General features: G+C 37.2%; 1 protein-coding gene across 1 annotated transcript; it reads left to right on the forward strand.

Moving 5' to 3' along the window:
- Positions 1 to 7: 7 nt before the first annotated feature.
- LOC133297681 (uncharacterized) lies at positions 8 to 27716 on the forward strand. Its single transcript, XM_061496849.1, has 16 exons — positions 8 to 289; positions 394 to 534; positions 636 to 727; positions 3600 to 3696; positions 5964 to 6007; positions 7116 to 7204; positions 8086 to 8177; positions 8266 to 8412; positions 8728 to 8875; positions 9032 to 9108; positions 14072 to 14143; positions 26344 to 26391; positions 26470 to 26597; positions 26686 to 26845; positions 26922 to 27132; positions 27405 to 27716. Exons 1-16 carry the CDS (start codon positions 179 to 181, stop codon positions 27452 to 27454), a joined length of 1707 nt encoding a protein of 568 aa, XP_061352833.1. The 5' UTR covers positions 8 to 178; the 3' UTR covers positions 27455 to 27716.
- The last annotated feature ends 16 nt before the right edge of the window (positions 27717 to 27732 follow it).

Below are 27732 nucleotides of genomic sequence, written 5' to 3' on the forward strand. Positions count from 1 at the left end.
CAGAACGTATAAAAACGTCTCGTCGTTTGGTTCTAACATTTGCCTTGCTCCCACTAGCATATTCTTCCGTCAATGGATGATAGTTGAGAGTACGAGGAACTGAAGCTCGTAGTGTTACTGCTCCTTCGATCGCTATATTTCAATTCGATCGCGTTTCTAGCATTTTTTCGTTCTAAGAATGTCAGAACGAGACAGAGGTTGGGATTTTCACCTCCGAACGCTTTCTAATAGTGCCAGAGACTCCAACACCGCCAACGATCCCGCTTCTGATCCCTCTCTTCTTCAATCCGTAAGACTCTTTCTTTTCCCTCTATAAATTTTTATATTTTAGTCTCAATATATTTTCAATTTTTTTGAATATCTTATTTTATTATTATTTTTATTTTTGTTTAGGTGAAGAAGCTTCATGAATTATGCAAGGCTGAGAATTCCGAAGACTTGGTAGCTAGGGTTTATCCTCTGATTAACAAGATTTTCCAGCGCGCCGTGGCTTCCCTTTCTCAATCTCGAACCTCCAATGGCCTTCTTTTACTCGTATACTTTTTTTTTTTTTTTTTTTTTTTTTTAAATTTTTTTATGCTAATATTTGCTTTGTCTTCAATTCGATTCAATGTTTTCTTAAATTTGCTTCTCAGGCAATTCTTCAGTTTTACCTAGACTTTGGGGAGGTTGTTCTTCATGATGCTGATCCTAGTCTTAGGACATTTTTCCGTTCGTGCTTGAGCAGGTAATTATACATGGATGGTTAAGATTGTTTCTCACATGAGTGATTAAGATTGGTTTTGAGTAAAATATATCTTGAACATCCATGTAAGATTGATTGAATAATTAAGATTAGCTATTCTCACCTCTGATTTAGCATTGCTTGTTCTCTTTTTCCTCAATCCTTTGTAAAAAAAATGCTCCAAAGAATGGGGAGGAATGAGAGGAATATCGTGGGAAGGGGCCACCCTAAGGGTTTTAGGGAAACTAATGTTTGGTTTACACTCATGTTAACGGTCAAAATTTAAAGGAATAAATTTTCATGGAAAAAATGTTAATGCCTAATTTTTTTTTCACCCTATTTGGTAATGTCACATTCTAATCAGACCAAAAATCAGATTTTTATCCACTTTTGTCATTTTCTCTGCCTAAAACAAAATTACTAGCTTACATTTTCTCTCTCTCACCTTGTCTCTCTAAAATCACTATTTTTCAAGCTTGTATATTTTTCTGAATATGTGAAACACATGTTGATCTTGCTTGCAAAAACTCAACCCAAATGCTGATTAAATTTTAATTTTGATCGGAATTGCAGAACATGTCACAGAAATCCAAAACTTGAAAATACCTACAAAAAATAAAAATTGTCATACCAATTCTAGTGGATCGGAATTACTAGTCTCGATCAAACCTCGAGTGGTTGATAATAGAGAGCAGAGCAGAATGTCAATATTTTCATGGAAGAAATATGACACTTTACATAGGCGGAAGGCTAGGAAAGCCAAAGAAATAAATTTGAAACAACAAACATTTCTTCATCATTGTTGTTCCTCTGGTACCACCATAACTGAGAGGGGTGAGAAGAGCAGGAGAGACGTGAGACCTATGAAGCACCGATTCCGACATGGCGTTTTCAATACGTTCCCGATACGGGATGTCAATACGGCAATACGATACAATACGTTTCCGAGACGTTTATCCGATACACGTATCCGATACGTTGGGAATTTTTTTTTCCCTGAGTATCAATGCTTCATAGCGTGAGACTAAGGTCAGAGAGTCATGATGATATGTATGGATTTGTTGAGCTTGAGAAACTGGAAAATTTACCCTGCTCTCAGTCAGGGTGCTGTTTACCCCGAATATCGGGTGAAAGTTTATTCCAATAAAACTTATGTCATCTCTTTTCTGACCAATTAAACAGTAATTTAAAGTGGAAATTTTTAATTTTATCTCTGAAAACCTTACCTCGAATTTTACTCCCGTATGAAATTGAGAAAGCATACGATAGAGTTCTAAGGAAAGTTTTATGGTGGGTTCTGGAGAAGAAAAAGGTACCATCAAAGTATGTAAAGGCAATGAAGGATATGCATGATGGGGCTACTACATGTGTGAAAGGTTGTAACGGAACATCAAGTTATTTTCCTATCACGGTAGGTGTACACAAAGTATTGAGAAAGCATACGATAGGGTTCCAAGGAAAGTTTTATGGTGGGTTCTGGAGAAGAAAAAGGTACCATCAAAGTATGTAAAGGTAATCAAGGATATGTATGATGGGGCTATTACATGTGTGAAAGCTTGTAACGGAACATCAAGTTATTTTTCTATCATGGTAGGTCTACACCAAGGGTCGGCTCTAAGTCCTTATCTCTTTGCCTTAGTTATGGATGAACTAACAAAAGATATTCAAGAGGAAGTGCCATGGTGTATGCTTTTTGCAGACGATATTGTGCTTATTGATGAGAGCAAGGATAGTGTTAATAGAAAACTTGAATTGTGGAGAAGCACATTGGAATCTAAAGGATTCACATTAAGTCGAAGCAAGACTGAGTATCTGAAGTGTGAGTTTTCTCTGGTAAGAGATGTAGACCAAGATCCCGTGCATCTAAGTTGTCAAGAGGTACCCAAGAAAGACACTTTTAAATACTTGGGCTCCATTTTGCAAAAAGTTGGAGAGATTGATGAGGATGTAAATCATAGAATCAGAGCAGGGTGGATGAAATGGCGCAGTGCATCTGGGTTTTTGTGTGATCGGAAAATCTCCCTTAAGTTAAAAGGAAAATTCTATAAAACAGCAGTAAGACCTGCAATGCTATATGGAGCTAAATGCTGGCTAACACGTTGGCAACATGAGCATAAAATGGGAGTAGCAGAAATGAGGATGTTAAGGTGGATGTGTGGTTATACGAGGATGGATAAGATAAGAAATGAAGATATTCGACGAAAGATAGGAGTATTACCGGTGGCTGAGAAGATGAGAGAACATAGATTGAGGTGGTTTGGGCACGTAATGAGAAGGCCCCTGGATGCTCCCGTAAGAACATAAGTTTGTTACCAAGAGCTCAACACAATAAAAGGTAGAGGTAGACCGAAACTTACTTGGGGGAAGGTAGTAAAACAAGATTTAATAGAGTGAGATATAGATTGGCGGACGGTATGCCTTAGAACAGAATGGAGAAAAGCCATAAGCATGGTGGAGGGTTAGACCCGTGTTATTCCTATGTTTCAGATGGTCTCTTTTTAGTCCTTTTCCCCTTCATTTCTCCCTCTTCTTCTTTTCCCTTTCTTTCTTACTTTTATATATATATATATATATATATATATATATATATTATTACTATTCTATTTATTTATTTTTATTTTTACTTTTATGTTTTTTTTTTCCAACTTTTTTGTATCTTTCATTTGGGTTCATCAACCACCGACCCCAATTAATTTGGGATAAAGGTGTTGTTGATGTTGATGTTGATGAAATAGACCCTAAGAAAGGATATTTTTTGTTCCCTCCACCTACCCTTTATTTTAGATGGTTATCACTTTGTTCTGTTACCTCCAAAAATGAAATGTTACGAACATGGGGCTTACCGTTGTACAAATTTTTTTGTATCCTGTTGCAGGGAGTTTGCTGATCCTCTTGTTGCAGAAGCAATGCTTGAATTTCTCATTTCCAACAAGAAGAAGCTTCTAACATCCTTCCCTAACTTATTGCCTCAGGTATAACCTAAGCTCTGCTCTACCTTCCATTATTAAAAATGTAGCATGCAATAAAATTAAGAAGCTTGATAATCAGTATGAGAAAACATTCGCTTAATGAGTTTTTTATGTTCAGTCAGGTATTTTTAGGCATTAAAGTCTTCAAATAGATAGAAAAACAAAAAATGTCATTAATTAATAGAATTGTCTAGGCTCTGGGTTGGTTTCCCAGGATGTGTTTTTGTCCCTTTCTTGGGGTGGGTTTTTATAGATCTTAAGGACATCAACATAGCACTCCGAAGTTGTAGCTTGATCGCTCCTAATTGCTATCTCCTTGTTATCCTCTCCAACAAACTTTAGGGCTTGGTGGCAGATGGATACAATAACTCCGAGGGCGTTGATGGATGGGCATCATAGGATGGCATTGTTAGCTAAAGTAATGCCCACCACTAGGAGCTTGATTTTTATGGAAAGAGGGGTCCCTCTTTCCTTCTGGAGAACTCCACTAGCTCCCCATGGGAGATTACCTCATCCTAGGACAGATTTTATTGTTTGATTAGGTCCTAGAAAATAATGTTTGTTGTGCTACCTTGGGCCATGAGAATCCTTCCAACCTTGAGGTTTGCAAGGGTTACGGAGATGGCTAGGGGGTCACATGGTCTGGAGATGAACCTTTGAAGTCTTAATCTGATATAGATATTTTTGGGGTGGGGGGAGGGTAAGGCCCCCTGCTTGTTGTTTTGAAGTCTGGCTGCATAGAGGCGACCATTGCAACATTAAGATGCTCTTCCCCCAGTGCGGGGGAAAATCCACCAGATGTTATGAATAACAAAGTGACAGTTTCGAGAGAAAGAGCAATGGAGGATGTTAATATGGTCTCATTACTTCGGTGCTTAGTAGGGCGGGGTGACAGTTTCGAGAGAAAGAGCAATGGAGGATGTTAATATGGTCTCATTACTTCGGTGCTTAGTAGGGCGGGGTTAGGAGTTTGCTAGTTCGCACAAACGGTGCTAATTTTCTATCCAGTGGTTGGATAGGACCAAGTGTATCTCGTTCGAAAGTCAAATGGGTTATGGGAATCTTTTTGGTCTTTTGATTCGTGTGTTCAACACTCGTCATTTGTGTCTCCGCTTCGTGCCCCACCAGGCTATGAGTGGTGTGCACTTGCAAGAACTTCGATGCTCAAGTCGGCGAATGATATATTTTGAGTATGATAGAATGAAGCACATTGTGTACCTGGCTCAAGGTTGTCAAACTTGAGATCTTACCTAAGATCATAAAGGGGTGATAAGATCGTAAATTGTGGGATCGACACAAATAGTAAGATCTTACATTTCTAATTTTAATTATAAAAAATAATATTTATGGATATAAAATAACATTTAAATCACAACTTTGATAGTAATAGAACACAAATATAAAAGGCTACAAAATAGTTCAGATATAAAAGGCAACTCCAAATTATTTTCAAATTCAAATAATTCAAGATTTCAGTAATAATTCATTTATAACAAATGAATAAAACCATCTATCAAAGTGCGAGAGCCCTAGGCATGATTGAATGATATATTCATGCATGCTAACAACAATTTGGGTGATGATCTAGTGATTCTAAGCCTTAAAATCATGTTATGTGAAGTTTTTATAGAGAATCCTTAGGGGTAATATTTAACAGCCTAGAGCAACATGCTGCAATGAATGCGACAAGTTAACCATGATCATAATAATATAATATTCGATTTCATAGAAGAATGATGTTAGCAACTCTAGATTAACACATAGGGTATATTTAATAAATCTTTTGTAAAATTTTTTAAAGAAATTATTTTGCTGGCTTTTATTTATTTAAAAACTTTTTTTTTATCACCTCATCCTTATATTCAACTGACCCAAATGATTGGTCCAGGCCCCTCAAAGATTAACCCATCTATCTCACCAACTTTCCTTTCTTTCGTTGCCACACTAATGCAGCACCGCCTCCCCTTCCCTTTCTTTTCTTGCTTTCTGCACCATAAATGGCATGTCAATGACTCTCTTCCCTTGGGGCATGAAAGAAGAACCTGCTCCAAGATTCGATTTTTAAGTTGTTACAATGTCACCACCCCAATTTTCCACTTCTACGCGGCTTATGATTTTATATGAAAGGCCAAAAACTAAAAATGTAGTTATATAATAATAAAAATTGCCATGGGGAAATAGTAGTGAAAGAAATTATATATTATAAATATATAGATATATAGATGACAGTACATTTCTATCTGATGTTGCCTGTAATTTTCTTTTGGCAGTTTTTTCCTTTGTTGTTAAAGCTGATCGCTTGGAATGGTGAAAGGTATGTACCTTTTTTATTTCTGGGTCAGTTCGGGTTGTTTTGTTTGTGTGTGTGTGAGTGTGTGTTTTGAGGAGGGGTGGGGGTGGGGGTGGGGGTGGGGGGGGGGTGGGTTCTTCCATGTTCTGAATCAGTTAATACATTCTATAGCTGATTCTGTGCTTCCAAATCTTAAAATGCATAAGGCTTAGTAATCTTTCTTTTCTTTTTCAAACATTTTATTCTTTAAAGGGGCACAGAAATGATTTCAAGAGGGATAAGAAAACTTTAGACTACCCTCTTGTTACAAGGTTGGTAAATATTGAAAAGGAAATCTGTTTTGTTGCCTGCTGCAGGAAATTAAAAGATTGAATTATGTCCTTGATTTTTAAGTAGGAATATATTATCACTGCTGTGTGGAATCAAACATAATTGGTTCTTGATGTTAGAAAATTTTCCTCTTCTAGTTCACATTTTCTGTGGCTGTTTCTTAATGGAATTCTTTGTTTGGCATTTTTGGAATGTTAGATGTGTCCTAGGTCCTTGAACCAGTTTTTGATCACTAGTTTGTTGGTTTTGGTTGAAGTAAATAATCCAAATTTTGTGGCAATGTGCTTTTTATGTTTTACTCTGGTGCATATGGTTGGAACATAATTCTGTCTCCCTCCCTCCCTCCCTCCTTCCCTCTCTCTCTCTCTCTCTTGTGTGGCATCAATTTCTCATGTCTTTAAGGAGTGTTCTTTGGGATAATATAAGGCATCTGGCTTCTACTTGTCATGCTAACAGTCTTTTTAGAGGGGTTTCCTTACATATATGTTAAGCAACTGGGTAGCTTTGCTTCATTGTTGCTTTTTTTTTCCTCTTTTGTTTGTATTTTCATTTTCTTTTGGAGGATCTCTTGTCATCCTATCTCTCTGTGTTCATCTTCTTTTTATCTTAATGAAATTCTTTTTTTATCCAAAATAAATGGAAAAAAGTTTTGCTTGAAAGTCTTAAAGGAAAAAAGGGGCTTGAAAATGAAACGTTACATAGATATTCACATAACATGTATTTTGTTGAATTGTGGTGTTAGAGTGTGCCTGATATACAAGGTATATTGATTAACTATTTTGTTTTTTGTTTAATCTTGTAGATTAGAGAAACTATTTTTGAAAGTCCTTCCAGGATTGATGTCACCTGGGTCATTTATTCCATTATTTCCATCGTTAGTAGACTTGCCGAGTAAGTTCTAGTTATATGATAATTTATGTCTTGTTTTGCTTTTCATTTTTATAGAAAAGATTAATATATAGAATTACAACTGTTTATCTATTGCTTTTTTCACTCTTCTGGTTTTTCTTGTATATGAATTGAAACCCATGCTGGCCCCACTAAATAACTTGGGTCTACTCTCGATCAGTGGGACCAACATATAATTTTACCTCGTAATAGAGAGTGTTGAAAAGAAAGTGTCAAAGAATGTGTTGGTAGCATTCTTTAACATATAATCAAGATAGGGTAAAAAATCACACTAAACTTGTTTAGCTTTTCCAACTTTTTCCCCTTTTGGATACATTTGCCTTTGCAATATACATAATGAGCCTATCTAGTATTCTAGACCTTTCCCCATTGTCAAAAAGTGTAAAGAGCCAATTCAACCAAAAAGTTTAAGCTGATGAGTGAGGTTATACCAATGGTTTTTATATAACTCTAACACGCCCCTCACACTAAAGCCCACTGGGTTTGAAAGATGGACAATGCATAGACCCACCTCCCTGTACTAAGAAACTTTACAATACTTAATTAATTATTAATTAAATGGGGGCGGTGAGGATCGAACCCGTGACACCGAAGCTCTTATACCATGTAAAGAACCAATTCAACTTAAAAGTTTAAGCTGATAGATGAGGCTACATTAATGGTTTTTATGTAACTCTAACAAAAAGTAAAATGGAATAAGGAGTTCAGAAATGAATAAAACTCACTTGGGAAAAATAGATAGCTATTTTTTATGCTACTTGTAATAAGGTTGAGGATTTTAGGATATGCTGATAATCTGTTTCTTTGTATCTCCCTTAACAACAACTTTATAAATTCAACATTTTCCGGCCCATCTTTGCTAGTTTTGGTAGTGGCATTGGAAAAGGTGGAAAAAAGCTCAGGACCATTAATTGGAAGCAGCATAGCTTCCATTCAGAAAAATACTGCCCCTAAGGTTATCTTTGATGCTTTATATTTCAATAAATTCTAGCCACAGTTGCATAAGTGTACACTGTAAGTGAATTTGGTTATTTTCGATGTAGATGCTACTTGCCCTTATGGATGAAGCATACACTGGTTCAACTATAGAAGATGGTGGAGGAGATTCTGAATCTGAGGATAGCGGTGCGATTGATGTAGCTGATCCTTTGTTCCTTGAGCTTTTAAAGGATGAAAATGATGGTATCGCTGTATGGTTACCTCTCATTTGTTAGTTCAATTTGTTTTGTTTCTTGTTACTTTAAATGTCAAAATTCAAGTTGTTGAGCCATGTATTCTCGGCCATCATGTTTACCAAGTTATGTCATTAGTTACTTAGAACAAATGACTGATAAAAAGTTTGCTATCACTAGTAATGCTTTCTACTCTTTGAAAGGTTAATATTCAAGGTAAATTTATGCGTTCTTCTAAATCTGTTTGATCTTATAACTCCATTACAAATATAGGGTCTTTGTTTGATGTTGAGCTTCATTTTGGTTCTTAAAATAAATTTTATTGTATGTCAGGAACGTCCCTGGTCTTCTCCAGTGATGACCACAATATTGCAGGTTGCAGTCAATAGCCCTTACTCTGATAGGCTGAAAGCAGTACTAAGCATGGCACCTCGTCTACTTGATGTGTACTTCTCCATAGCATTGCACAATGTCAATGATTGTAAGTTTTGTCCTTACACTCCAATTTTTGTTTGACTTGGCATTAGTGGATAACATTGAGAACTTTGTTCTCAAAATCTGTGCTTGCAAGGAGATATATTCACGACCTGCCTACATTTACAGTTTTTTTTTCCTATTCTCTTAAATTCATTTTCAGCGTTGATCTGTGCATTGATTCCCCTGCTTCTGTCAAGATTTTCTACAATATTTCCAGACAAACTATTTTCTTATGAGGTATTGATTATATCTTCTCATATCATTATGCATTAGAATTGCTTTGAGAACTGGCATTTGAAAATGCATGAGGCTGTTATTAGTTTCTGCAAAGTTTGCTATTTCAAGCTTTCCATTTTTTGAAACACCATCTTTAGTAATCTAGCCCAAAGGAATGAAATTCAGTGGCATTTTTTTGTCTTCCGTCTGAGGTTTCAGCAAGTTCATTAAGTTTGGGCAGACTAAATCTTATGTATCTTAGATTCTTACAAATTTCTTCAAAAGCTGTGAAATGGCCTTTGCCCAATCATAAAAGAAAGTTGAAAGAAACCTTGTAAATATAATGCTTTTGTTGTTCAGTTAGCATTCGATGTAAACTTTGTTAATGAAGATTATTGCTGATTTTGGTGAAATCAACAAAAACTTCAACAACACCTTTATCCCAAACTAATTGGGGTTGGTAGTAGATGAATCCAAATAAAAGATACGAAGGGATAAAGATAAAAATAAAAATAAATAAATTATAATAATATATATATAAATATAAAAGAAAATAAAAGGGGTGTAAAAAAAATAAAAAAAATAAAAAAAATAAGGAAAAGAAGAAGGGGGGAGATGAAGAGGAAAAATACTAAAAAGAGATCATCTAGAACATAGGAATAACAATGGGTCTAACCTTCTACCATGCTAATAGCTTTTCTCCATTCATTTCTAAGGCACACCGTCCGTCAATCTATATCTCACTTCATTAAGTCTTGTTTTACTACTTTTTTCCAAGTAAGTTTCGATTTACCTGTACTTTTTTTTGTGTCGAGCTCTTGGTAATAAACTTTTGTTCTTAAGGGAGCATCCAGGGGCCTTCTCATTAAGTGCTCAAACCACCTCAATCTATGTTCTTTCATCTTTTTAGCCATCGGTAATACTCCTACTTTTCGTTGTGTTAGAATAGGAAATATTAGATATATCTGTAAATATTCTTTTCCTATTTAGTTTTTTGGATTAGGTCTGGGCTTTTCACTTAAGCCCATTAGGGTCTCTATATATTGTAACTCTTTGTATTAACTTAATACACAACATATTATTTTTATATTCAAGTCGTTGAATATCTTCATTTCTTATCTTATCCATCCTCGTATAACCACACATCCACCTTAATATCCTCATTTCTGTTACTCCCATTTTATGTTCATGTTACCTATGTGCTGGTCAACATTCAGCTCCATATAATATTGCAGGTCTTACTGCTGTTCTATATAATTTTCCTTTTAGCTGAAGCGGAATTTTGCAGTCACACAAAAACCCAGATGCACTACGCCATTTCATCCACCCTGCTCCGATTCTATGATTTACATCCTCATCAATCTTTCCACCTTTTTGCAAAATGGATTCCAGGTTTCTAAAAGCATCTTTCTTGGTACACGGGATCTTGGTCTACATCTCTTACCAGAGAAAACTCACACTTCATGTACTCAATCTTGCTCCGGTTTAACGTGAATCCTTTAGATTCCAATGTACTTCTCCACAATTCAAGTTTTCTATTAGCACCGTCTGTGGTCTCATCAATAAACATAATATCATCTGCAAAAAGCATACACTATGACACTTCCTCTTGGATATTTTTTGTTAGTTCATCCATAATTAAGGCAAAGAGATAAGGACTTAGATCCGAATCTTGGTGTGCACCTACTGTAATAGGAAAATAACTTGATGTTCCATTACAAGCTTTCACACATGATAGTTAAAAGTGCCACTTTTGTGGCACTATCCGCGCCGTTCGTAGGTTGCGATCGACCAACGCGAGTCACCGCACTGCTTCGCACCAGAAAGAGATTGCATTTGAAGTGGCCGAAAAAGCAGACAAAAACACGGTTGTATCGTTGGAAATCGCGGCTGGGAAGTGAAAGTGAAATACAATTGAAAGTGAAATGCTGTTTTCCAATTTTGCCAACATAAAACAAAAAAAGGCGAAGACATTTTAGTCCTTTTTCATATTTATTAGTAAAAGGCATTGGGTCTCTGTTTTAATATTTTAGTCTTCTCTTCTAAGTCCACCGACACTTCACCGAAGGAAGATTGGAGGATATTGGTCGCTCTATTTTAATATTATCTCAGTCGCGCCTCTGTTTCCTGGCTTGTTGACTCATCATTTCTGGTAAAGTTTTTTACTTTTTTGTTTTTTCTCTTACTTTTTTTTTCTGGATTTTTTTTGGGGTGGTTTTTTCCTGGGTTATTTTTTTTTCTGACTTTTTTTTTTCTCTTACTTTTTTTTCTTGATTTTTCTTGAATTCTTCCCTTGCTTTTTCTGGGTTATTTTTTTTTTCTGGATTTTTTTATAAAATGCACTTAAGGTTCATCTTTTTGGGAGTTGCTCAATTTTTAAAAGTATCCAATTTTTACTGCTTGCTTTTGTGTGAGCGTTATGTGTGAGCATAATTTTTAATGACTTATCATATTTTTTAACTTGAAAATTTCAGTACATTTGTCCGTATATTAATAAAAAATGAAAAGAAAATCCTAAAGTATAGACTCAACTGTGATTCACACACTGCTGGCTTTTGTGCCTGAGGTCGGGCGTTTAACAATTTTTAAGTGTTTTTGGATTAAATTTTTAATGGCTTTGTTTTTATTTTTAGCATACTTGAGTTCGGATGTTTAACAATTTTTAAGTGTTTTTGGATTAAACTTTTAATGGCTTTGTTTTTATTTTTAGCATATATATCTCTGTGTGTGAAGGGCCGACTTGGCTCAGCGGTAAGCTTGCTTGCCGTGGTGTGTCAGGTCGCGGGTTCGAATCAGCCTCTCTGCAAAAAGCAGGGGAAAGACTGCCTAGAGTATTCCCTTCCCCAGACACTCACGAAGTGGGTATTTGAACTGGGTCGGCCCTTTATATATATCTCTGTGTGTGTGGTTTCTATTAATCCATTCCGCTATTTCTGCAACCGGTGTGTGTGTGTGGGGGGGGATTAAATTTTTAATGGCTTTGTTTTTATTTTTAGCATATATACCTTTGTGTGTGTGTGGTTTCTATTAATCCATTCCGCTATTTCTGCAACCGGTGTGTGTGCATGCGTGCGTGCGTGCGTGTGGTTTCTATTAATCCATTCCGCTATTTTCTATTAATCCATTCCGCTATTTCTGCAACCGTGTGTGTGTGTGTGTGGTTTCTATTAATCCATTCCGCTATTTCTGCAATTGGTGTGTGTGTGTGTGTGGTTTCTATTAATCCATTCTGCTATTTTTGCAACCGCAACCCGCTATAGCATTTTTCAGGGCTGGCCACAATCCGCTTTTAACTACTACGCTTTCACACGTGTGTGTGTTTCTATTAATCCATTCCGCTATTTCTGCAACCGTGTGTGTGTGTGTTTCTATTAATCCATTCCGCTATTTCTGCAACCGCAACCCGCTATAGCGTTTTTCAGGGCTGACCACAATCCGCTTTTAACTACTACACTTTAACACATGTAGTAGCTCCATCATACATATCCTTAATTGCCTTTATATACTTTGATGGTATTTTTTTCTTCTCAAGAACTCACCATAAAACTTTTCTTGAGACCCTATCGTATGCTTTTTCAATATCTATGAACACCATATGTAATTGTGATTTATGAGGATTATTGCGGAGTTATTGTGATTTATGATACTGAAGATTATTGCCATTCTAGTCAAATGATCAGAACTAATCAGTATTTATTGTGATTTATTTTGATTTAAGAATTATTGTAATAGATAGTTTTAGGGTCCCATTCTTTCCTTTTTTAGCTTTGTAATTTGACATATCTTGGTCAGATTCTGTTCTGTTTGTTTAGGTACCAAATTTGGGTCTTAAAATAATGGGTATAGATCCCCAACTCTTGTGTATGTTGTAACTCCCTATGCATTGTAAATTAGAGAATCCCATCATTTGATTCTTTAGTTTAAGCCCCTTTGAATATCTGTGTTCTATATCAAGTTTTTGGATATCTTGTTTAAAAGATCGATGATCCATATGAACATATAATTTACATAATTCCTTAAATGTCTGCATTTATTTACTATTATTATTTTGTGTTTATTTAATTTTTTCCTCAATCTTTTATTTTATTTATTTATAATTTTTGGGTTCATCGCCGACCCCAATTGATTTGGGATAAAGGTATGGTTGATGTTGATTTGCTTAAATGTCAGCATTCTGCATAGAAGAATATTATGGTGTTCTCGTAACTAACAAATCGTTTATTATTATTATCATCGTACACAATAGCAAAACATTTTTTTTTATTTATGCTAAACATTTTTTGTATTTTGCTGTATACATACAACTCTGCAGTCTTAAACATTTTAACCTGTTTAGGGAAACATGAATAACAGATAAATTTCCTAACCAGAACATCCAAAAGAATGAAAAAAAGGGTAGCAGTTGTTTTTTAGTATAGTTAATGGCACCAAAAGGCCTGCCTAAGGCTTTGGAGCGAAACGCCAAAAAGGTTAAATGCCTCTTGGCACCATCGGAGTGCCTTTATGGTTCAGGCGAGGCAAAACTTTAGCATCTTATTAATAAGCATAAAAATATCTGAAAACCCGCCTCTAACTTGCTACTTTGGTGCTAAAGGGGATAATAGTCAGAATGTTAAAAGAACAGCTTTCTTAGGTCTTTGGGACTCTTAGCAGCAAGCAGCAAGCAGCTTAAGGTTTTGTAAATTGAACATCTTAATCTTGTAGTTTTACTATGGATTTTATGCTTGCATAGTTAATTTATATAAAAAATCAATGCAAAATAGTCATACATTTACCTTTTTGATTTCCCCCCCAATCTTCATGTCTTCCTTCAGTAAGGTGTGCACTTTTTAGCGCTACTTGCCTCAAGGCCTTAACCTTCAAAGACCTTTGGCTTTGACTAACTTGACATTATTATAAATTCCACCGTTGAATGTTTTTTGCTTTTGTTAAGTTATTGTTCCATACTAATTACTTTGTATTCTATGTTCTGTTATGCTTTTAGGTTCGGAAGCGGCTTTTAGAGTTTATGCTCTCTACATTTCAGCGCTCCCCAAACTTCATTGCCCTTTTAAAGGTATGTTTCTGACTTCATACATGCAGCTCACCTTCTAGTTAGCAATTAATGAACCCGAAAATTGGATCAACACAAATTGGGGAAACAGGACATGACATCCGAAAAAGAAAAATTACAGCCAAGGACTACCTAGCTCCTCATTCCCTCCCAGTACTCACAATGCAATGTACGCATACCCCTCTACCCATGTTTCTTTCTTACTTATACCCCAGAATGTTATTCCCATTCTGTTATGTTTGTTTCCATTCCCCACTATTGTTTTGCAACGTGTTCTTCTTGACTTCGACAGTTGAAGTCTCCTTCTTCTCTTCCCATACATCTAAAATTTTTAGTATTTTTTGCATCATTTCCTTGACCTATGACATGCTGGTTTTCTCCAACGCTCCAAAATGTACTTCCATGGTTTTCATTCTCTTAAGGATTTGAACCAGAAGCATCCTTTGATCGGAAGTGCTCTGTTACCAAATTGATGGTACCAGAAAATTAGATTAACACATTGGGGGAAACAACCCCTTATAGACAACAATTCACAAAGCAATAAAACTGATTGGGCTGAGCACATCCTTGTAACAACACATGACACCAGAAAAAAAAAAAAAAGATTACACCGGAGGACTACCCAATAGTTCCACCTTCACTCCTAATACTCAATGCAATTCACGCATACCCCCTTACCCATGATTCTTTCTTTCTTATACCCCTTAAATGTTATTCCCAGTATGTTGTCCCTTTTTCCGCCTCCCCACTCTTGTTTTGCCACATGTCCTCTTTGTTAACTGACTCCCTCCTTTTTCGTTTTGTTGTTCAATTTCCAGGTCTATTAACATGGTATTAGAGTCTTTATACAAAAATTGTTAAAAAATTTATTCTTGTACTCATTCTTGCAACAGAAATTGAATTTCAGCACAACTGGTTCTATGCATCATTAATGCTTCAAAGGCCAAATGACTCTTGTGTGAGGGATTATGTTAAATTTTAATCATTCATGAAACTTCGGCTGGCAGTTTAAGTTTTGGGAGCCATAGCTATCTAAAACAGAAAATGATCAAATACAATAAAATCAAAGCACACAAGACAAATGTGACAGAATTTCAAAAATAAAAAATTAATGCAACTTTATCAATTGACAGTATAATCCATAGCAGGGGGCACAAGCCCTGCCCTTCACCAAAAAAATTATGTTGTCACATAGCACAGTCTTCCAGTTTACAATCTTAATGATCTTACAATGTTGTGAGGAACGGTATATCAAGTAGATCCATCTAGATCACTGATGGTACCAGAATTTTCTATTGAACACACAAGATTGGAGACTAGCTCATACAAGATAGTTACATCCAAGAAACAACAAAGGATGAACAAAACGCAGAGTCACTGCAACAACAAAAAAAAAAATCACTCCCTGTTAAACCTGATTAGCGAACTACAAGAAAATTAATAGAACACTAATTAAATAATGACCTCCTCAAATAACCCTCCCAAACTCACTCTCAAGAACCTCACAACCTTGGTCCCAGAGTGATCCCCAAATCCCCAATTTTGAAGCTGAATTCATGCGTGAGAAAACCATACCCCAAACCAGCTAGTTCTTTTGGGCTCATTTGCATTGCTGGACTTGTGCCCACCTATTCTTCTTGTGCTTCTGCCATATACAAATTTTGGAGGCTCATCAATACTTCTCTAAGATTCACCTTGTCCTCAAGGTGAACGATCCTGCCACAGACTTTCACTAGTATCCCATTGATTGAAACATATTAACCTAATTATGCTTGAAATCGAAGAATAGCCATTGGATCATGTTGCACCAGTGAAAATTTGTGCCTTCGTTGTCCTCAAGTGCACTTTTATTGGGGCATTTATGGCCACAAAACAGTCTTTATTTTCAGCTTCATTAACCTTAACTTGATTGTGTCGTGGAAGGAGATGCTACACATGTTGTCTATCATTTTCTTGGTCTACTAATTCTTCCTCTTGCAGCTTGCCTTTCTCGTGGCCCATGTTTATTTTCAGCACCCATTTCATAGATTAGTCACTATAAATTTTGGGTCCTGGTTCAACATGATTGTTGAAGTGATTTGAATGGGTTGGGTAGAGCCCCTTCTTTTTCCTTCTCGTCACCATTTCTTTAGTGCCTGGCCCCAGGTCAAAATCCAAACCCATTTTAGAGAGTTCTATCAGAAATCAAGTGAGAGAGAGAGAGAGTCATTGATTTACTGAATGTTTAATATTCTTAATGAATTCTCGAATACAAAGAGGGAGCTCTATTTATAGAGCTAAGGAATGGTGAGTCAGCAGATAACAAACCCAAACAAACTAACTGAGCTTATAACAATAAGCCTAACAGTCTTACAGTAACAATAATGCAGCTAAATACAACTGCACAAACAGAAAGCTAAGCTATACTCTAATACCCGCCAGCAAACTCAAGGAGGCTTGGAAAGAGAGCTATCCAAGACCTTGAGTTTGGACCTCAATTCAGCAAAACGCGCAGAAGACAGAGGCTTGGTAAGAGTGTCAACAATCTGATCAGAAGAAGGAATGTGAGAGACCACTAATTCCTTATTGAGAACTCGTTCACGAACAAAGAAAATATCCAACTCCATATGCTTGGTGCGAGCATGAAGAACAGGGTTGCGAGTGAGAGCCACAATGCTCATATTATCACAAAGAACATGAGGGACTGAGAAAGTAATATGCAACTCTCGAAGAAGAGATTGGATCCATAGGATCTCAGCACATGTGAGAGCCAAGCTACGGTATTCAGCTTCAGTACTAGAACGAGCAACAAGTGTCTGTTTCTTGGACCACCAAGAGACAAGATTTGGACCAAGAAATATGTTGGAACCAGAAGTGGAACGCCTGTCATCAGGATCAGACCCCCAGTCAGCATCACAGTAAGCTGTCAATGGTAAGGCAGAAGCAGGACTTGCAGCCTGAAACTGCAACCCATGTGAAATAGTCCCCTTTAAGTAGCGTAAGATCCTTTTAACGGCTGCCCAATGATCAACTAAGGGTTGGGCCATGAATTGGCAGACTTTATTCACAACATAGCTGATGTCAGGTCGAGTTATTGTGGCATATTGGAGGGCACTAATAATGGACCTGTAATGATGAGGATCTAGGTAATAATTTGAGCCAATCCGAGACAATTTACAGCTGCTGATCATAGGAGAGGAGATGCCTTTAGCCTCTTGCATGGATACTCTAGCAAGTAAATCACAGATGTACTTTGATTGAGACAACATTAAAGTATGTGAGGAATCTCTTCTGACCTCAACACCAAGAAAGTATTCCAGATTACCCAAGTCTTTCAAAGCAAGTCGAGTATTAAGTTGTGAGATAAGATGAGTAATAAAAGGAAGGTCTGTCCCTGTTACTATGATGTCATCAACATAGATGAGCACATAAATGCACCTTGAGGCAGAGCACAATATGAATAATGAAGGATCACAACAGCTGGACTTGAAGCCAAAAGAGAGCGAAGAACTCTTAAGTTTGTCAAACCATGCACGTGGGGCCTGTTTGAGCCCATAGAGAGCTTTGTTAAGCTTGCAAACTAGAGTTTTATTTGAATCTTCAAAGCCTGGAGGCTGTACCATGTACACTTCCTCTTGGAGATCACCATTTAAAAAGGCATTATTGACATCAAATTGTCTAAGAGGCCAACCATAGGTGAGAGCTAATGTAAGCATAATCCAAATAGTGACTGGTTTCACAACTGGGCTGAAAGTTTCATTGTAATCAAATCCAGGTTGTTGATGGAACCCTTTTGCAACAAGCATTGCTTTATACTTGTTAATGGACCCATCAGTATCTTCTTTTAAGTTTGAACACCCATTTGCAACCAATAGCAGACCTGTTAGGAGGAAGAGAAACAAGACTCCAAGTATTGTTAGCCAATAATGCATCATATTCAACTTTCATTGCTGCATACCAAGGAGGACTAGAGATTGCTTGTTTGACAGAGGTAGGCTCAACATGAATGAGAAGTGCTTGAGCTCTAGCAAGAGTCTTAGATCTGGTCTGTATAGAGTGACCAAGAGAATTAAGATGAGCAATAGTAGAGGGTAAAAATTCAGAATGGGAAGACTCAGGAGAAGAAGATGTGGAAGGGGTAGATGAATTAATGAATTGAGACTGAACAGAAGACTCATGAACAGAAGAAGACACAGACATATGTGAAAAACTGTCTGGAGAAGGAGCATAAGGACTTGAAGTAAGAGGAAATCTGGTCTGAAGCTGAAGAGGTACTATCAGCATTATTCACAGTAGCAGTAGGACTATTTGGAGAAAAGGTGTTATGAACAAACAAGGGAATAGGATGAGAAACATTTGGAGTTACAGTGGCAGAATTTGAGGACCATGACTGAGCATATGGGAAACGGTATTCATTGAAAATAACATCTTTGGAAATAAAGGTTTTCCTATCTTTATTCTGACATATATATCCCCTATGGTTGGAAGAATAACCTAGGAAAACACACTCTTGGGATCTGAATTCAAGCTTGTGTTTGTTGTAAGGTCTTAAGAATGGAAAACATGCGCAGCCAAACACTTTAAGAAATTTATAGTCAGGCTCAGTTTGATAAAGTTTAACATAGGGTACCTCAAAATTTAAGGATGCAGTAGGAAGACGATTAATTAGATATGCTGCTGAACTAAAAGCATAATCCCAAAATTTTATAGGAAGAGAGGCATGAGAAAGAAGGGTCAAACCAGTTTCCACAATATGCCTATGCTTTCTTTCAACTACACCATTTTGGTGACTTGTATGTGGACAAGTGACTCTGTGTAAGATTCCATGGAGTTGTAAATATTGTGTAAAGGGTCGAAACTCCCCACCCCAATTTGTTTGTATTGCTTTAATTGAAGCTTGAAATTGGGTGTTCACCATTGAATGGAATTTTTTAAAGATAGTAATTGCATCAGATTTTTGTTGGATAGGATACAACCAAGAATATCTTGTATGAGAATCTACAAAAAAGATGTAATAGGAGTTTGCAAGAGTAGATTTTATTGGAGCTGGTTCCCAAAGATCACTGTAAATCAACTCAAATGAAAAATGATAAACAGTTTGAGAAGGAGAATGAAGTCTGTGAGCTTTACTAAGACAACAAGAGGAACAAAAATCCAACACATTTTTATTATTAAATGGAATCTTACAAGCAGTAAGTACATTCTTTAAAGCAATCTCATGAGGATGTCCAAGATGACAATGCCATAAGGAGTAGGCAGTGTTAGACACTGGACTAGGCTGATTACAAGAGTGAACAATATTTGAGACTAAACTAGGCTGATTACAAGTATAAAGCTGTGAACTATTACATTTTGAAAACAATGACATTGGAGTAAAAGTCTTGACAGATGTGGATGCTCTAGGCAGACATATACTTGGAACGGAATACAAGCCATCCTTGTTGACAGTCCCTTCTAGGAGAGTTTTACTGGACTCCTGCGATTTCACAAAGCACTTAGAAGGGTGAAACTCAAAATACACATTGTTATCCTTAGCAAATTGGCTAACACTTAACAAGTTCTTCACTATTGAAGGTACAAGCAGCAGATTTTTAAGATTTAATTCAGTTTGAGAATCTAATGGAGACAATTTTTGTTGAACCAATGGCAAGAATTGGCAAACCTTGTTCATTACCAATGACAATCTGATCTGTACCAGTGAGCTGTTGGCTTTGAAGAAGATTAGCTGGATTTGCAGTAACATGGTGGCTTGCACCAGAATCAGGATACCATTCGATGTTAGGTGCAGACGTTGGAAGAGGAAGTAATCCAGGTTGAGAAGCTATCATAGCATAAGGAGCCTGATTTGCTTGCTCACGGATATACTGATAGGAGCGCTGTTGAGGTGAAGCAAAATATTGCAGCTCATTGGTATTTGGAGGAGGAACATTAGGTACGAAATGTTCATCGAACCTATACCAACAGGAACGAACGTCATGCCCGAACTTATAACAGAGCTGACAATGCACATTTGAACGAGGTCCACGTCCTCTTCCTCTATTATTGCGACCTCTATTCCTTCCTCGTCCTCTTTATCCAGCATTAGAAGATCCAGAAATCTGAGAATCTTGAGTCTGGTTCATGCTCTGTTTTTCATTCAGTAAAACAGAGGTGAACAGAGGATTCTTCTCCGATTGATTTTGTGTCACTGCAACATTCACAGAGGCTGGATTGTTCAGTAGAGACTCGTTTTGCTTCAACAAAAGTTGTTCGAAAGCCATCAGCTCAACTGCAATGTCATCTACACCATACTCTCTTTCTCGTCTATAAACGCTGAGAACGAACGAATTATAGTCTGATGGCAAGCCTTCGAGTATATACTCGATCTGATCATCGGTTGAAACTGGACTATTTATTGCTTTCAACAACCTTTTTCAGCGTTCGAAGTTCAGATCTGAGATTTCTAGATCTTGACTTCATCATTCCTTGAAATAACTTGTGGATCTTATCCCATGCTTCATGAGAATGTTTAACTCCTAGGATTTCGTTCACTACAGACTCAGAAATTGTGGAAAGTAACCAAGTCAGTAGCATCTGATCTTGAGTGAGCCACGTTGTGTACTCTGGATTCACAGATTCTGCATCACGATCTTCTTCTGTGAGAAACTTTAGTGGAATTCTTGGATTAACTAAAATTTTTTGAAGCTGATGTGTGGTTATTATTGGCTGAACGATCTGAGTCCAGAACAAGAAATTGTCCTCAGTGAGTTTAACAAAGATTTGGTAGTTGAAAAGGTTCGGCACTTTCTCCATTGAAGAAGTGATGTTCGAGCTGTGATGTGTGTTGCCACTGCTGTGATTTGTAGGAGAGGTTGACGTTGCGGAAGCCATGAATGAAGCAAGAAATGGATCAGGCCCTCAGGATAAGAGCTCCGATACCATATCAGAAATCAAGTGAGAGAGAGAGAGTAATTGATTTACTGAATGTTTAATATTCTGAATGAATTCTCGAATACAAAGAGAGCGCTCTATTTATAGAGCTAAGGAATGATGAGTCAGCAGATAACAAACCCAAACAAACTAACTGAGCTTATAACAATAAGCCTAACAATCTTACAGTAACAATAATGCAGCTAAATACAACTGCACAAACAGAAAGCTAAGCTATACTCTAATAAGTTCCAATTCTACCCTTCTTTTTTCCCCCAACTGGCTTTTTCCATCATGTACGGGGACATAACAGTTGTACAATTAGGAATGACCCCACTATCATCCATACGTGGAAGTGGAGTGCACCTTTCCCTTCCTTTTGATATGAACTTCTTTTGCAACTCATCTTTCACCTCTATCTTTTGTACCCCTGTTCTTGGTCTCTAGCACCTCTTCGTTTTTTGCCGCAGTGATTTCTGGTTTTGAATCACAATCCTTATTGGAGCAAGCCTTGCAAATCTTTTCTGACCCATTAAGTGCCTGTTTGGGGAGTCTTTTTTTAACTTCTCTTCTTATAAGTAGAAGTTAGGCCAAACCGGTTTTTACAAAAGCTTTTTTAATAAAAAAAGCTTTCTTTTATAATGAAGAAAAAGCCAAAAGGTAAAAGCTCCTAGGAGGAGTTTTTTAAAGTTGTATAAGCTTTTTTTGAAATGTTTTTTTTCTTTTGAGATAAACAACTTTTAAGTTAAATTTTTTATATAATCTGTAGAATATTCTAGATAGTATTTATTGATGTAGTTGGTAGTTGTATATTTAGTTGGTAGTTGTATATTTATTGATGTAGTTGGTGGTTGTATATTTATTAAAGTAGTTGAGGTAGTTGGATGTACTCAATATAAAAAGGACCCATTGGGTCTCTTAATGAATCAAGAAAGTATTATTCAGATAAAACACTTCTTCCACTTCTTCTTTTCTTCATGGTATCAGAGCTGGTTATATTCCAGTCTCTTCCTCGTTCTGATTTAATTTTAAGTCATTTTCCTATTCCTTTTTTTTTTCGTTTTAGCCACTGCCCAAGCCAAAATCCTTACCTAGACACCTCCAACCACGAAACCAAGGCCACCATTAGGTTCAGAACAAGATTCTGAGCCAGCCCACATATTACTGTAGCAGTACTGTTCATTACTGTAGCAATTACTGTTTCACTGTAGCCAAGATTGCTCTCATTGTATTTGGAGGAACTTTTTTCTGGGTACCTGTTGTTAGAAAACCATGGACGTTGAAAATTTTGAAAAATCGTCTTTTCAGAAATTGATGTCTCAACCTGCTGAGGCAACTAGTCATGTTGCTCAAAAAGGTATGGCATTCCATGTTGAACGTAGTAATCGTTGGATCCTTGATTCAGGGGCCTCTGATCACATGGCAGGTAATGCAACCTTATTTTTCTCCTATACCCCTTACTATCACCCGTCACGAATAAGAACAGCTGATGGGAATTTCTCCACTATTGCGGGAAAGGGATCCATTAAACTTTCTGAGCATATTATTTTGAACTCAGTACTTCATGTTCCCTCTCTTACTTGTAATCTCATCTCTATTAGCAAACTTACTGCTGAGTTGCATTGTGTTGCTAAGTTCTCTGCAAATGCTTGTATCTTTCAAGAACAGGACTCGGGGATGATGATTGGCAGTGCTAGAGAGGAAGAAGGGCTATACTATTTTACAGATGTTCATTGTGAAAAGAGGATTTTCTCGAACCACTCTCTATGTTTATCAGATGACTGTAATGATGTTTTGTTATGGCATCGTAGGTTGGGACACCCAAATTTTGTTTATCTCCAGTAGTTATTGCCGAACTTATTTATCAATAAAAAGCCAAGTTCCCTTCTTTGTGATATTTGTCAGCTTGCAAAGCACTCTCGTGTCACTTATTCTCCTAAGAAATATCATGAATCTTCTCCCTTTACATTGATTCATAGTGATGTTTGGGGACCTGCTCGTGAAAAAAATGTCTCGGGTGCTCGTTGGTTTATTACATTCATTGATGATCATTCTAGGGTATGTTGGGTATATCTCTTAAAAGATAAGTCTGAGGCAGCATCCACTTTTAAAAACTTTCATGCTATGATTCAAACTCAATTTCAGACTTCTATCAAAATTCTGCGAACAGACAATGGTACTGAATATTTTAATTCAGTTCTTGGAGATTACCTAAACCAGCATGGAATTATTCATCAAAGTTCTTGTCCTAACACCCCTCAACAAAATGGGGTGGCTGAAAGGAAAAATAGACATCTAATTGAAGTTGCTCGAGCTCTTTTATTCACGATGCATGTCCCTAAATATCTGTGGGGGGAAGCCGTCTTGACAGCCTGTTATCTCATTAATCGGATGCCTTCTCGGGTACTAAATTTTCATTCTCCTTTATCCTGTCTTACTAAATCTTTTCCCTCTTTCAGTGCTCTTTCTTCTCTTCCTCCCAAAATATTTGGCTGTGTGGTTTTTGTGCATATTCCTCCACATCAAAGGTCCAAACTTGACCCTAAATCCATCAGATGTGTCTTCATAGGATATTCCCCTAATCAAAAAGGTTATAAGTGTTACTCACCTTCTCTCCGTAAGGTTTTTGTTTCCATGGATGTTACCTTTTATGAGACACAATCCTTTTTTTCCCCGACTAAGCCTGGGAAACCAAATGATGTTGCTGTCTTACCTTGGCCTTTGGAAACAAGTGGAGTTATTGGGAAGGAAACAGGGGGAGCAACTATACCTGAATCTAATGAAGATAAGCCTGGGAAACCAAATGATGTTGTTGTCTTACCTTGGCCTTTGGAAACAAGTGGAGTTATTGGGAAGGAAACAGGGGGAGCAACTATACCTGAATCTAATTATCCTCCTTGTGATCCTTCTGGTAAATGGGAAAAATTTTACAGCAGGCGCAAAACACATGAAGATACTCTAGACTGCCAGGATCCTGACTCGAGTCCTTGTTCCAGCAACCCACTTGAATGTACTAGTACAACCAATGTTGATATGCCTATTGCTCTTCGGATAGGTACTAGATCTTGCACTGCTCATCCTATTTCCCATTATATCTCATATGAAAAGTTGTCTCCAGGTTTTCGTGCTTTCAACACTATGTTAGATAGTACCAGGATACCCAAAAATATCCAAGAAGCACTTGATGACCCAAAATGGAGGAATGCAGTATTAGAAGAAATGGATGCACTTACAAAAAATGGAACATGGGAGTTTGTGACATTACCTAAAGGAAAGAAAACTGTTGGTTGCAAGTGGGTGTTCACAATAAAATTCAATGCAGACAATAGCATCAATAGGTATAAGGCCAGATTAGTTGCTAAGGGATTTACTCAGACTCATGGGATAGATTATCATGAGACATTTGCTCCTGTTGCCAAACTTATCACTATCCGCGTTCTGCTATCTCTTGCCGCCAACCTTGATTGGCCATTGCAACAGTTAGATGTTAAGAATGCCTTCTTGAATGGTGATCTCCATGAGGAAGTTTACATGGATCCACCTCCTGGTTTTGAAAAAGGGGATGGTTCTGTGTGCAAGTTGCAGAAGTCTCTCTATGGACTTAAACAATCTCCCAGAGAATGGTTTGGGAAATTTACTCAAGCTGTTAAGGGAAGAGGGTTCAACCAAGCTCAGACTGATCACACTTTATTTTTTAAACACTCCGACAAAGGAAGAATTGCTATTCTGATCGTTTATGTTGATGACATAATTGTCACTGGTAATGATAGCGAGGAGATAACCTCTTTAAAAAAATGTTTAGCTGACCAGTTTGAACTAAAAGATCTTGGATCTCTCAAATATTTCCTTGGCATGGAAATTGCTCGGAGTAAGGAAGGAATTTCTTTAACTCAGAAAAAATACATTCTAGACTTGTTGCAAGAAACAGGTATGCTTGGGTGCAAGCCAGCAGAGACTCCAATTGAAGCTAATATCAAGATGGGAGTTGAGGACGGGGAAGATGTTGATAGGGAGCAGTACCAGAGACTAGTGGAAAAATTAATCTATTTGTCTCACACTCGTCCTGATATTGCTTTTGCTGTGAGCATGGTTAGCCAATTCATGCATTCTCCTAAGGAAAAACACCTTAGTGCTGTTTATAGAATTCTCCAATACCTCAAAAATACCCCTGGACGAGGAATTTTCTTTAAAAAGGGGCACAAAAGGATGATTGAAATCTATACAGATGCAGACTGGGCTGGCTCTGCAATGGACCGAAGATCTACTTCAGGATATTGTACTTATGTCTGGGGAAACCTTGTGACCTGGAGAAGTTAGAAACAAACTGTTGTTGCAAGAAGCAGTGCAGAAGCGGAATTTCGGGCTCTAGCCCATGGTATTTGTGAAGGAATTTGGTTACGAAGGCTTCTGGAGGAGCTGAAGATCTCTTATTCCCTACCTATCAGATTATATTGTGATAATAAGGCTGCTGTCAGCATTGCTCAAAATCCTGTTCATCATGACAGAACAAAACATGTGGAAGTTGATCGTCACTTTATCAAAGAGAAATTAGAAGACAGTAGTGTATGCTTGTCATATATACCTACCAAGGAACAAACGGCGGATATCCTCACCAAAGGATTACTTAAGCCGACCTTTGAGAATTTGATCAGCAAGTTGGGAATGATCAATATATATCTCCCAACTTGAGGGGGAGTGTAGAATATGTAGAATATTCTAGATAGTATTTATTGATGTAGTTGGTAGTTGTATATTTAGTTGGTAGTTGTATATTTATTGTTGTAGTTGGTGGTTGTATATTTATTAAAGTAGTTGAGGTAGTTGGATGTACTCAATATAAAAAGGACCCATTGGGTCTCTCAATGAATCAAGAAAGTATTATTCAGATAAAACACTTCTTCTACTTCTTCTTTTCTTCATGAACAGAATAGTAATTAAACAAGGAACTACTCAAATGACCCTCCCAAGCTCACTCCCAAGATCCTCACAACCCTGGTCTCAGAGAGATCCCTGAATCCCTAATTCCGAAGTTGAATTCTTGCATGAGAAAACCACACCCGGAAGCACTATCTATATGTAACAGCCTCCCACCTAATTGCTGCTCCCCTCTCTCTTTCCTCTATCTAACTCATTCCTTCTCTCACTAATTCCTCTGGGTTCATTTGCATTGCTTGGCCTGGGCCCACCTATTCTTCCTTCTTCTGCCATATACAAATTTTGGAGGCTCAACACATGTCAAGAACCAGAAGCTTAAGTAGTTAGGTGAAGGTTAATGAATAATTTTATATCTAACAGCTCGTATGAATTTATTGCAGAAACCTATAATGGACAGACTTGGAGAAGCTTATGACAGCCCAAACAAGGTTAGTCGACTACTATTGTACTATTCATGGGAGAGAGATGCAACAGTCCTGGGTTAAAATTCATTGAATTTTCGCTAGACAGAATTGGCATTGCAATTATGTTGGGCCATTGGAGAGCACGGTGGAGGTGGTGATTCTCACAAAGATGAAGCCCGTGAGCTTTTTGAGAGTTTAGAACTACTACTGTATGAAAACCTTTCGTCAAGGTATGATGTAGCATATACCTTACTTCCAGTTCTAAGGGATATTTTTGATAATTGTTTGATGACTTTATCTACTTTGTTTACTTGGAAGTCGTGTGGGCATGACGCAGGAGGTATCCCTAAGTTCTGATAAGGATACCTACAGAAGGTCATCACAGTCCAGGCTTTTATGTTTTGTTGTAACAGCCATTGCAAAGCTTGCTACACACCACCGAGAATTACTACCAAGAGCACGTGTATCCTTGGGCAAGGTATTTTTTGTTGGCTTCAAATGGCAAAGCAAAGAGGTAATTGATGTAAGTATTTTTCTATGTATCTGCTTTTCAGGTAGCTCGGTCTAGAATTTCTGATGTACGAGTGTGGAGACGTGCATGTGATTTCCTAGGTTTGATGAATGACCCTGCTATATGTTTGTCCATATTGGGGCCTTCACCATCTTCACAAGGCACCGCACAAAAAGTTGGCAGCATAAACTGGAATGAAGGAGCAACAAAGATGATTGCACATATTCCATTTTACATTCTCGGGGAACAAGAAGGTGAAGGATACTTTACTCCCTCAATTGGTTATTCAATTATCTACATTACATGCACCTTTTCTATTTTAAAGTACAAATGGAAAAAAAGATAATTACATTTTATTTTCCCACTCCCTTGAGCCCTCGCACATGTGCACGTGCGCTGGTACATACATATCTCCTGCATGTGGTTTTGCTTCTACAAATCTGAATTTCAGTTCGAGATTAACTGGTCAATTGCTTTTCTCTTTTCTAGTGGAAATTCATTTCTTTAGGTTGCTTTCTTGTTACAGGACCACCATTTCATGATTTCTCATTCTCAGATATTCTCTCGAAAAGATGATGGAAGCAGCTAAAATTGGACAACTTATCTTTGTAAATAACTCAATTCTTGAAATATTTCAATCTGATTGATTATTTTCCCAATTTTTTTTTTTTAATTCTATCACTTTTATGGTAAACAAGCCCATCCACAGTGGATCTTGATTTCTTTTTAAAATTACTTTTGGAACGAAAAAATGGTACCAAACTGATCTTGGTATCAACCGGGTGATAAGTTCAACAGGATTAGAGATATTCTCATGGCGGATTTTTCCGTGATAAGATTGTGCGAAACTTTTG

Source organism: Gastrolobium bilobum, unplaced genomic scaffold, assembly GCF_033153095.1.
Source record: "Gastrolobium bilobum isolate Gb01-03AN ecotype WA unplaced genomic scaffold, APGP_CSIRO_Gbil_v1 utg512, whole genome shotgun sequence".
Lineage (NCBI taxonomy): Eukaryota > Viridiplantae > Streptophyta > Magnoliopsida > Fabales > Fabaceae > Gastrolobium > Gastrolobium bilobum.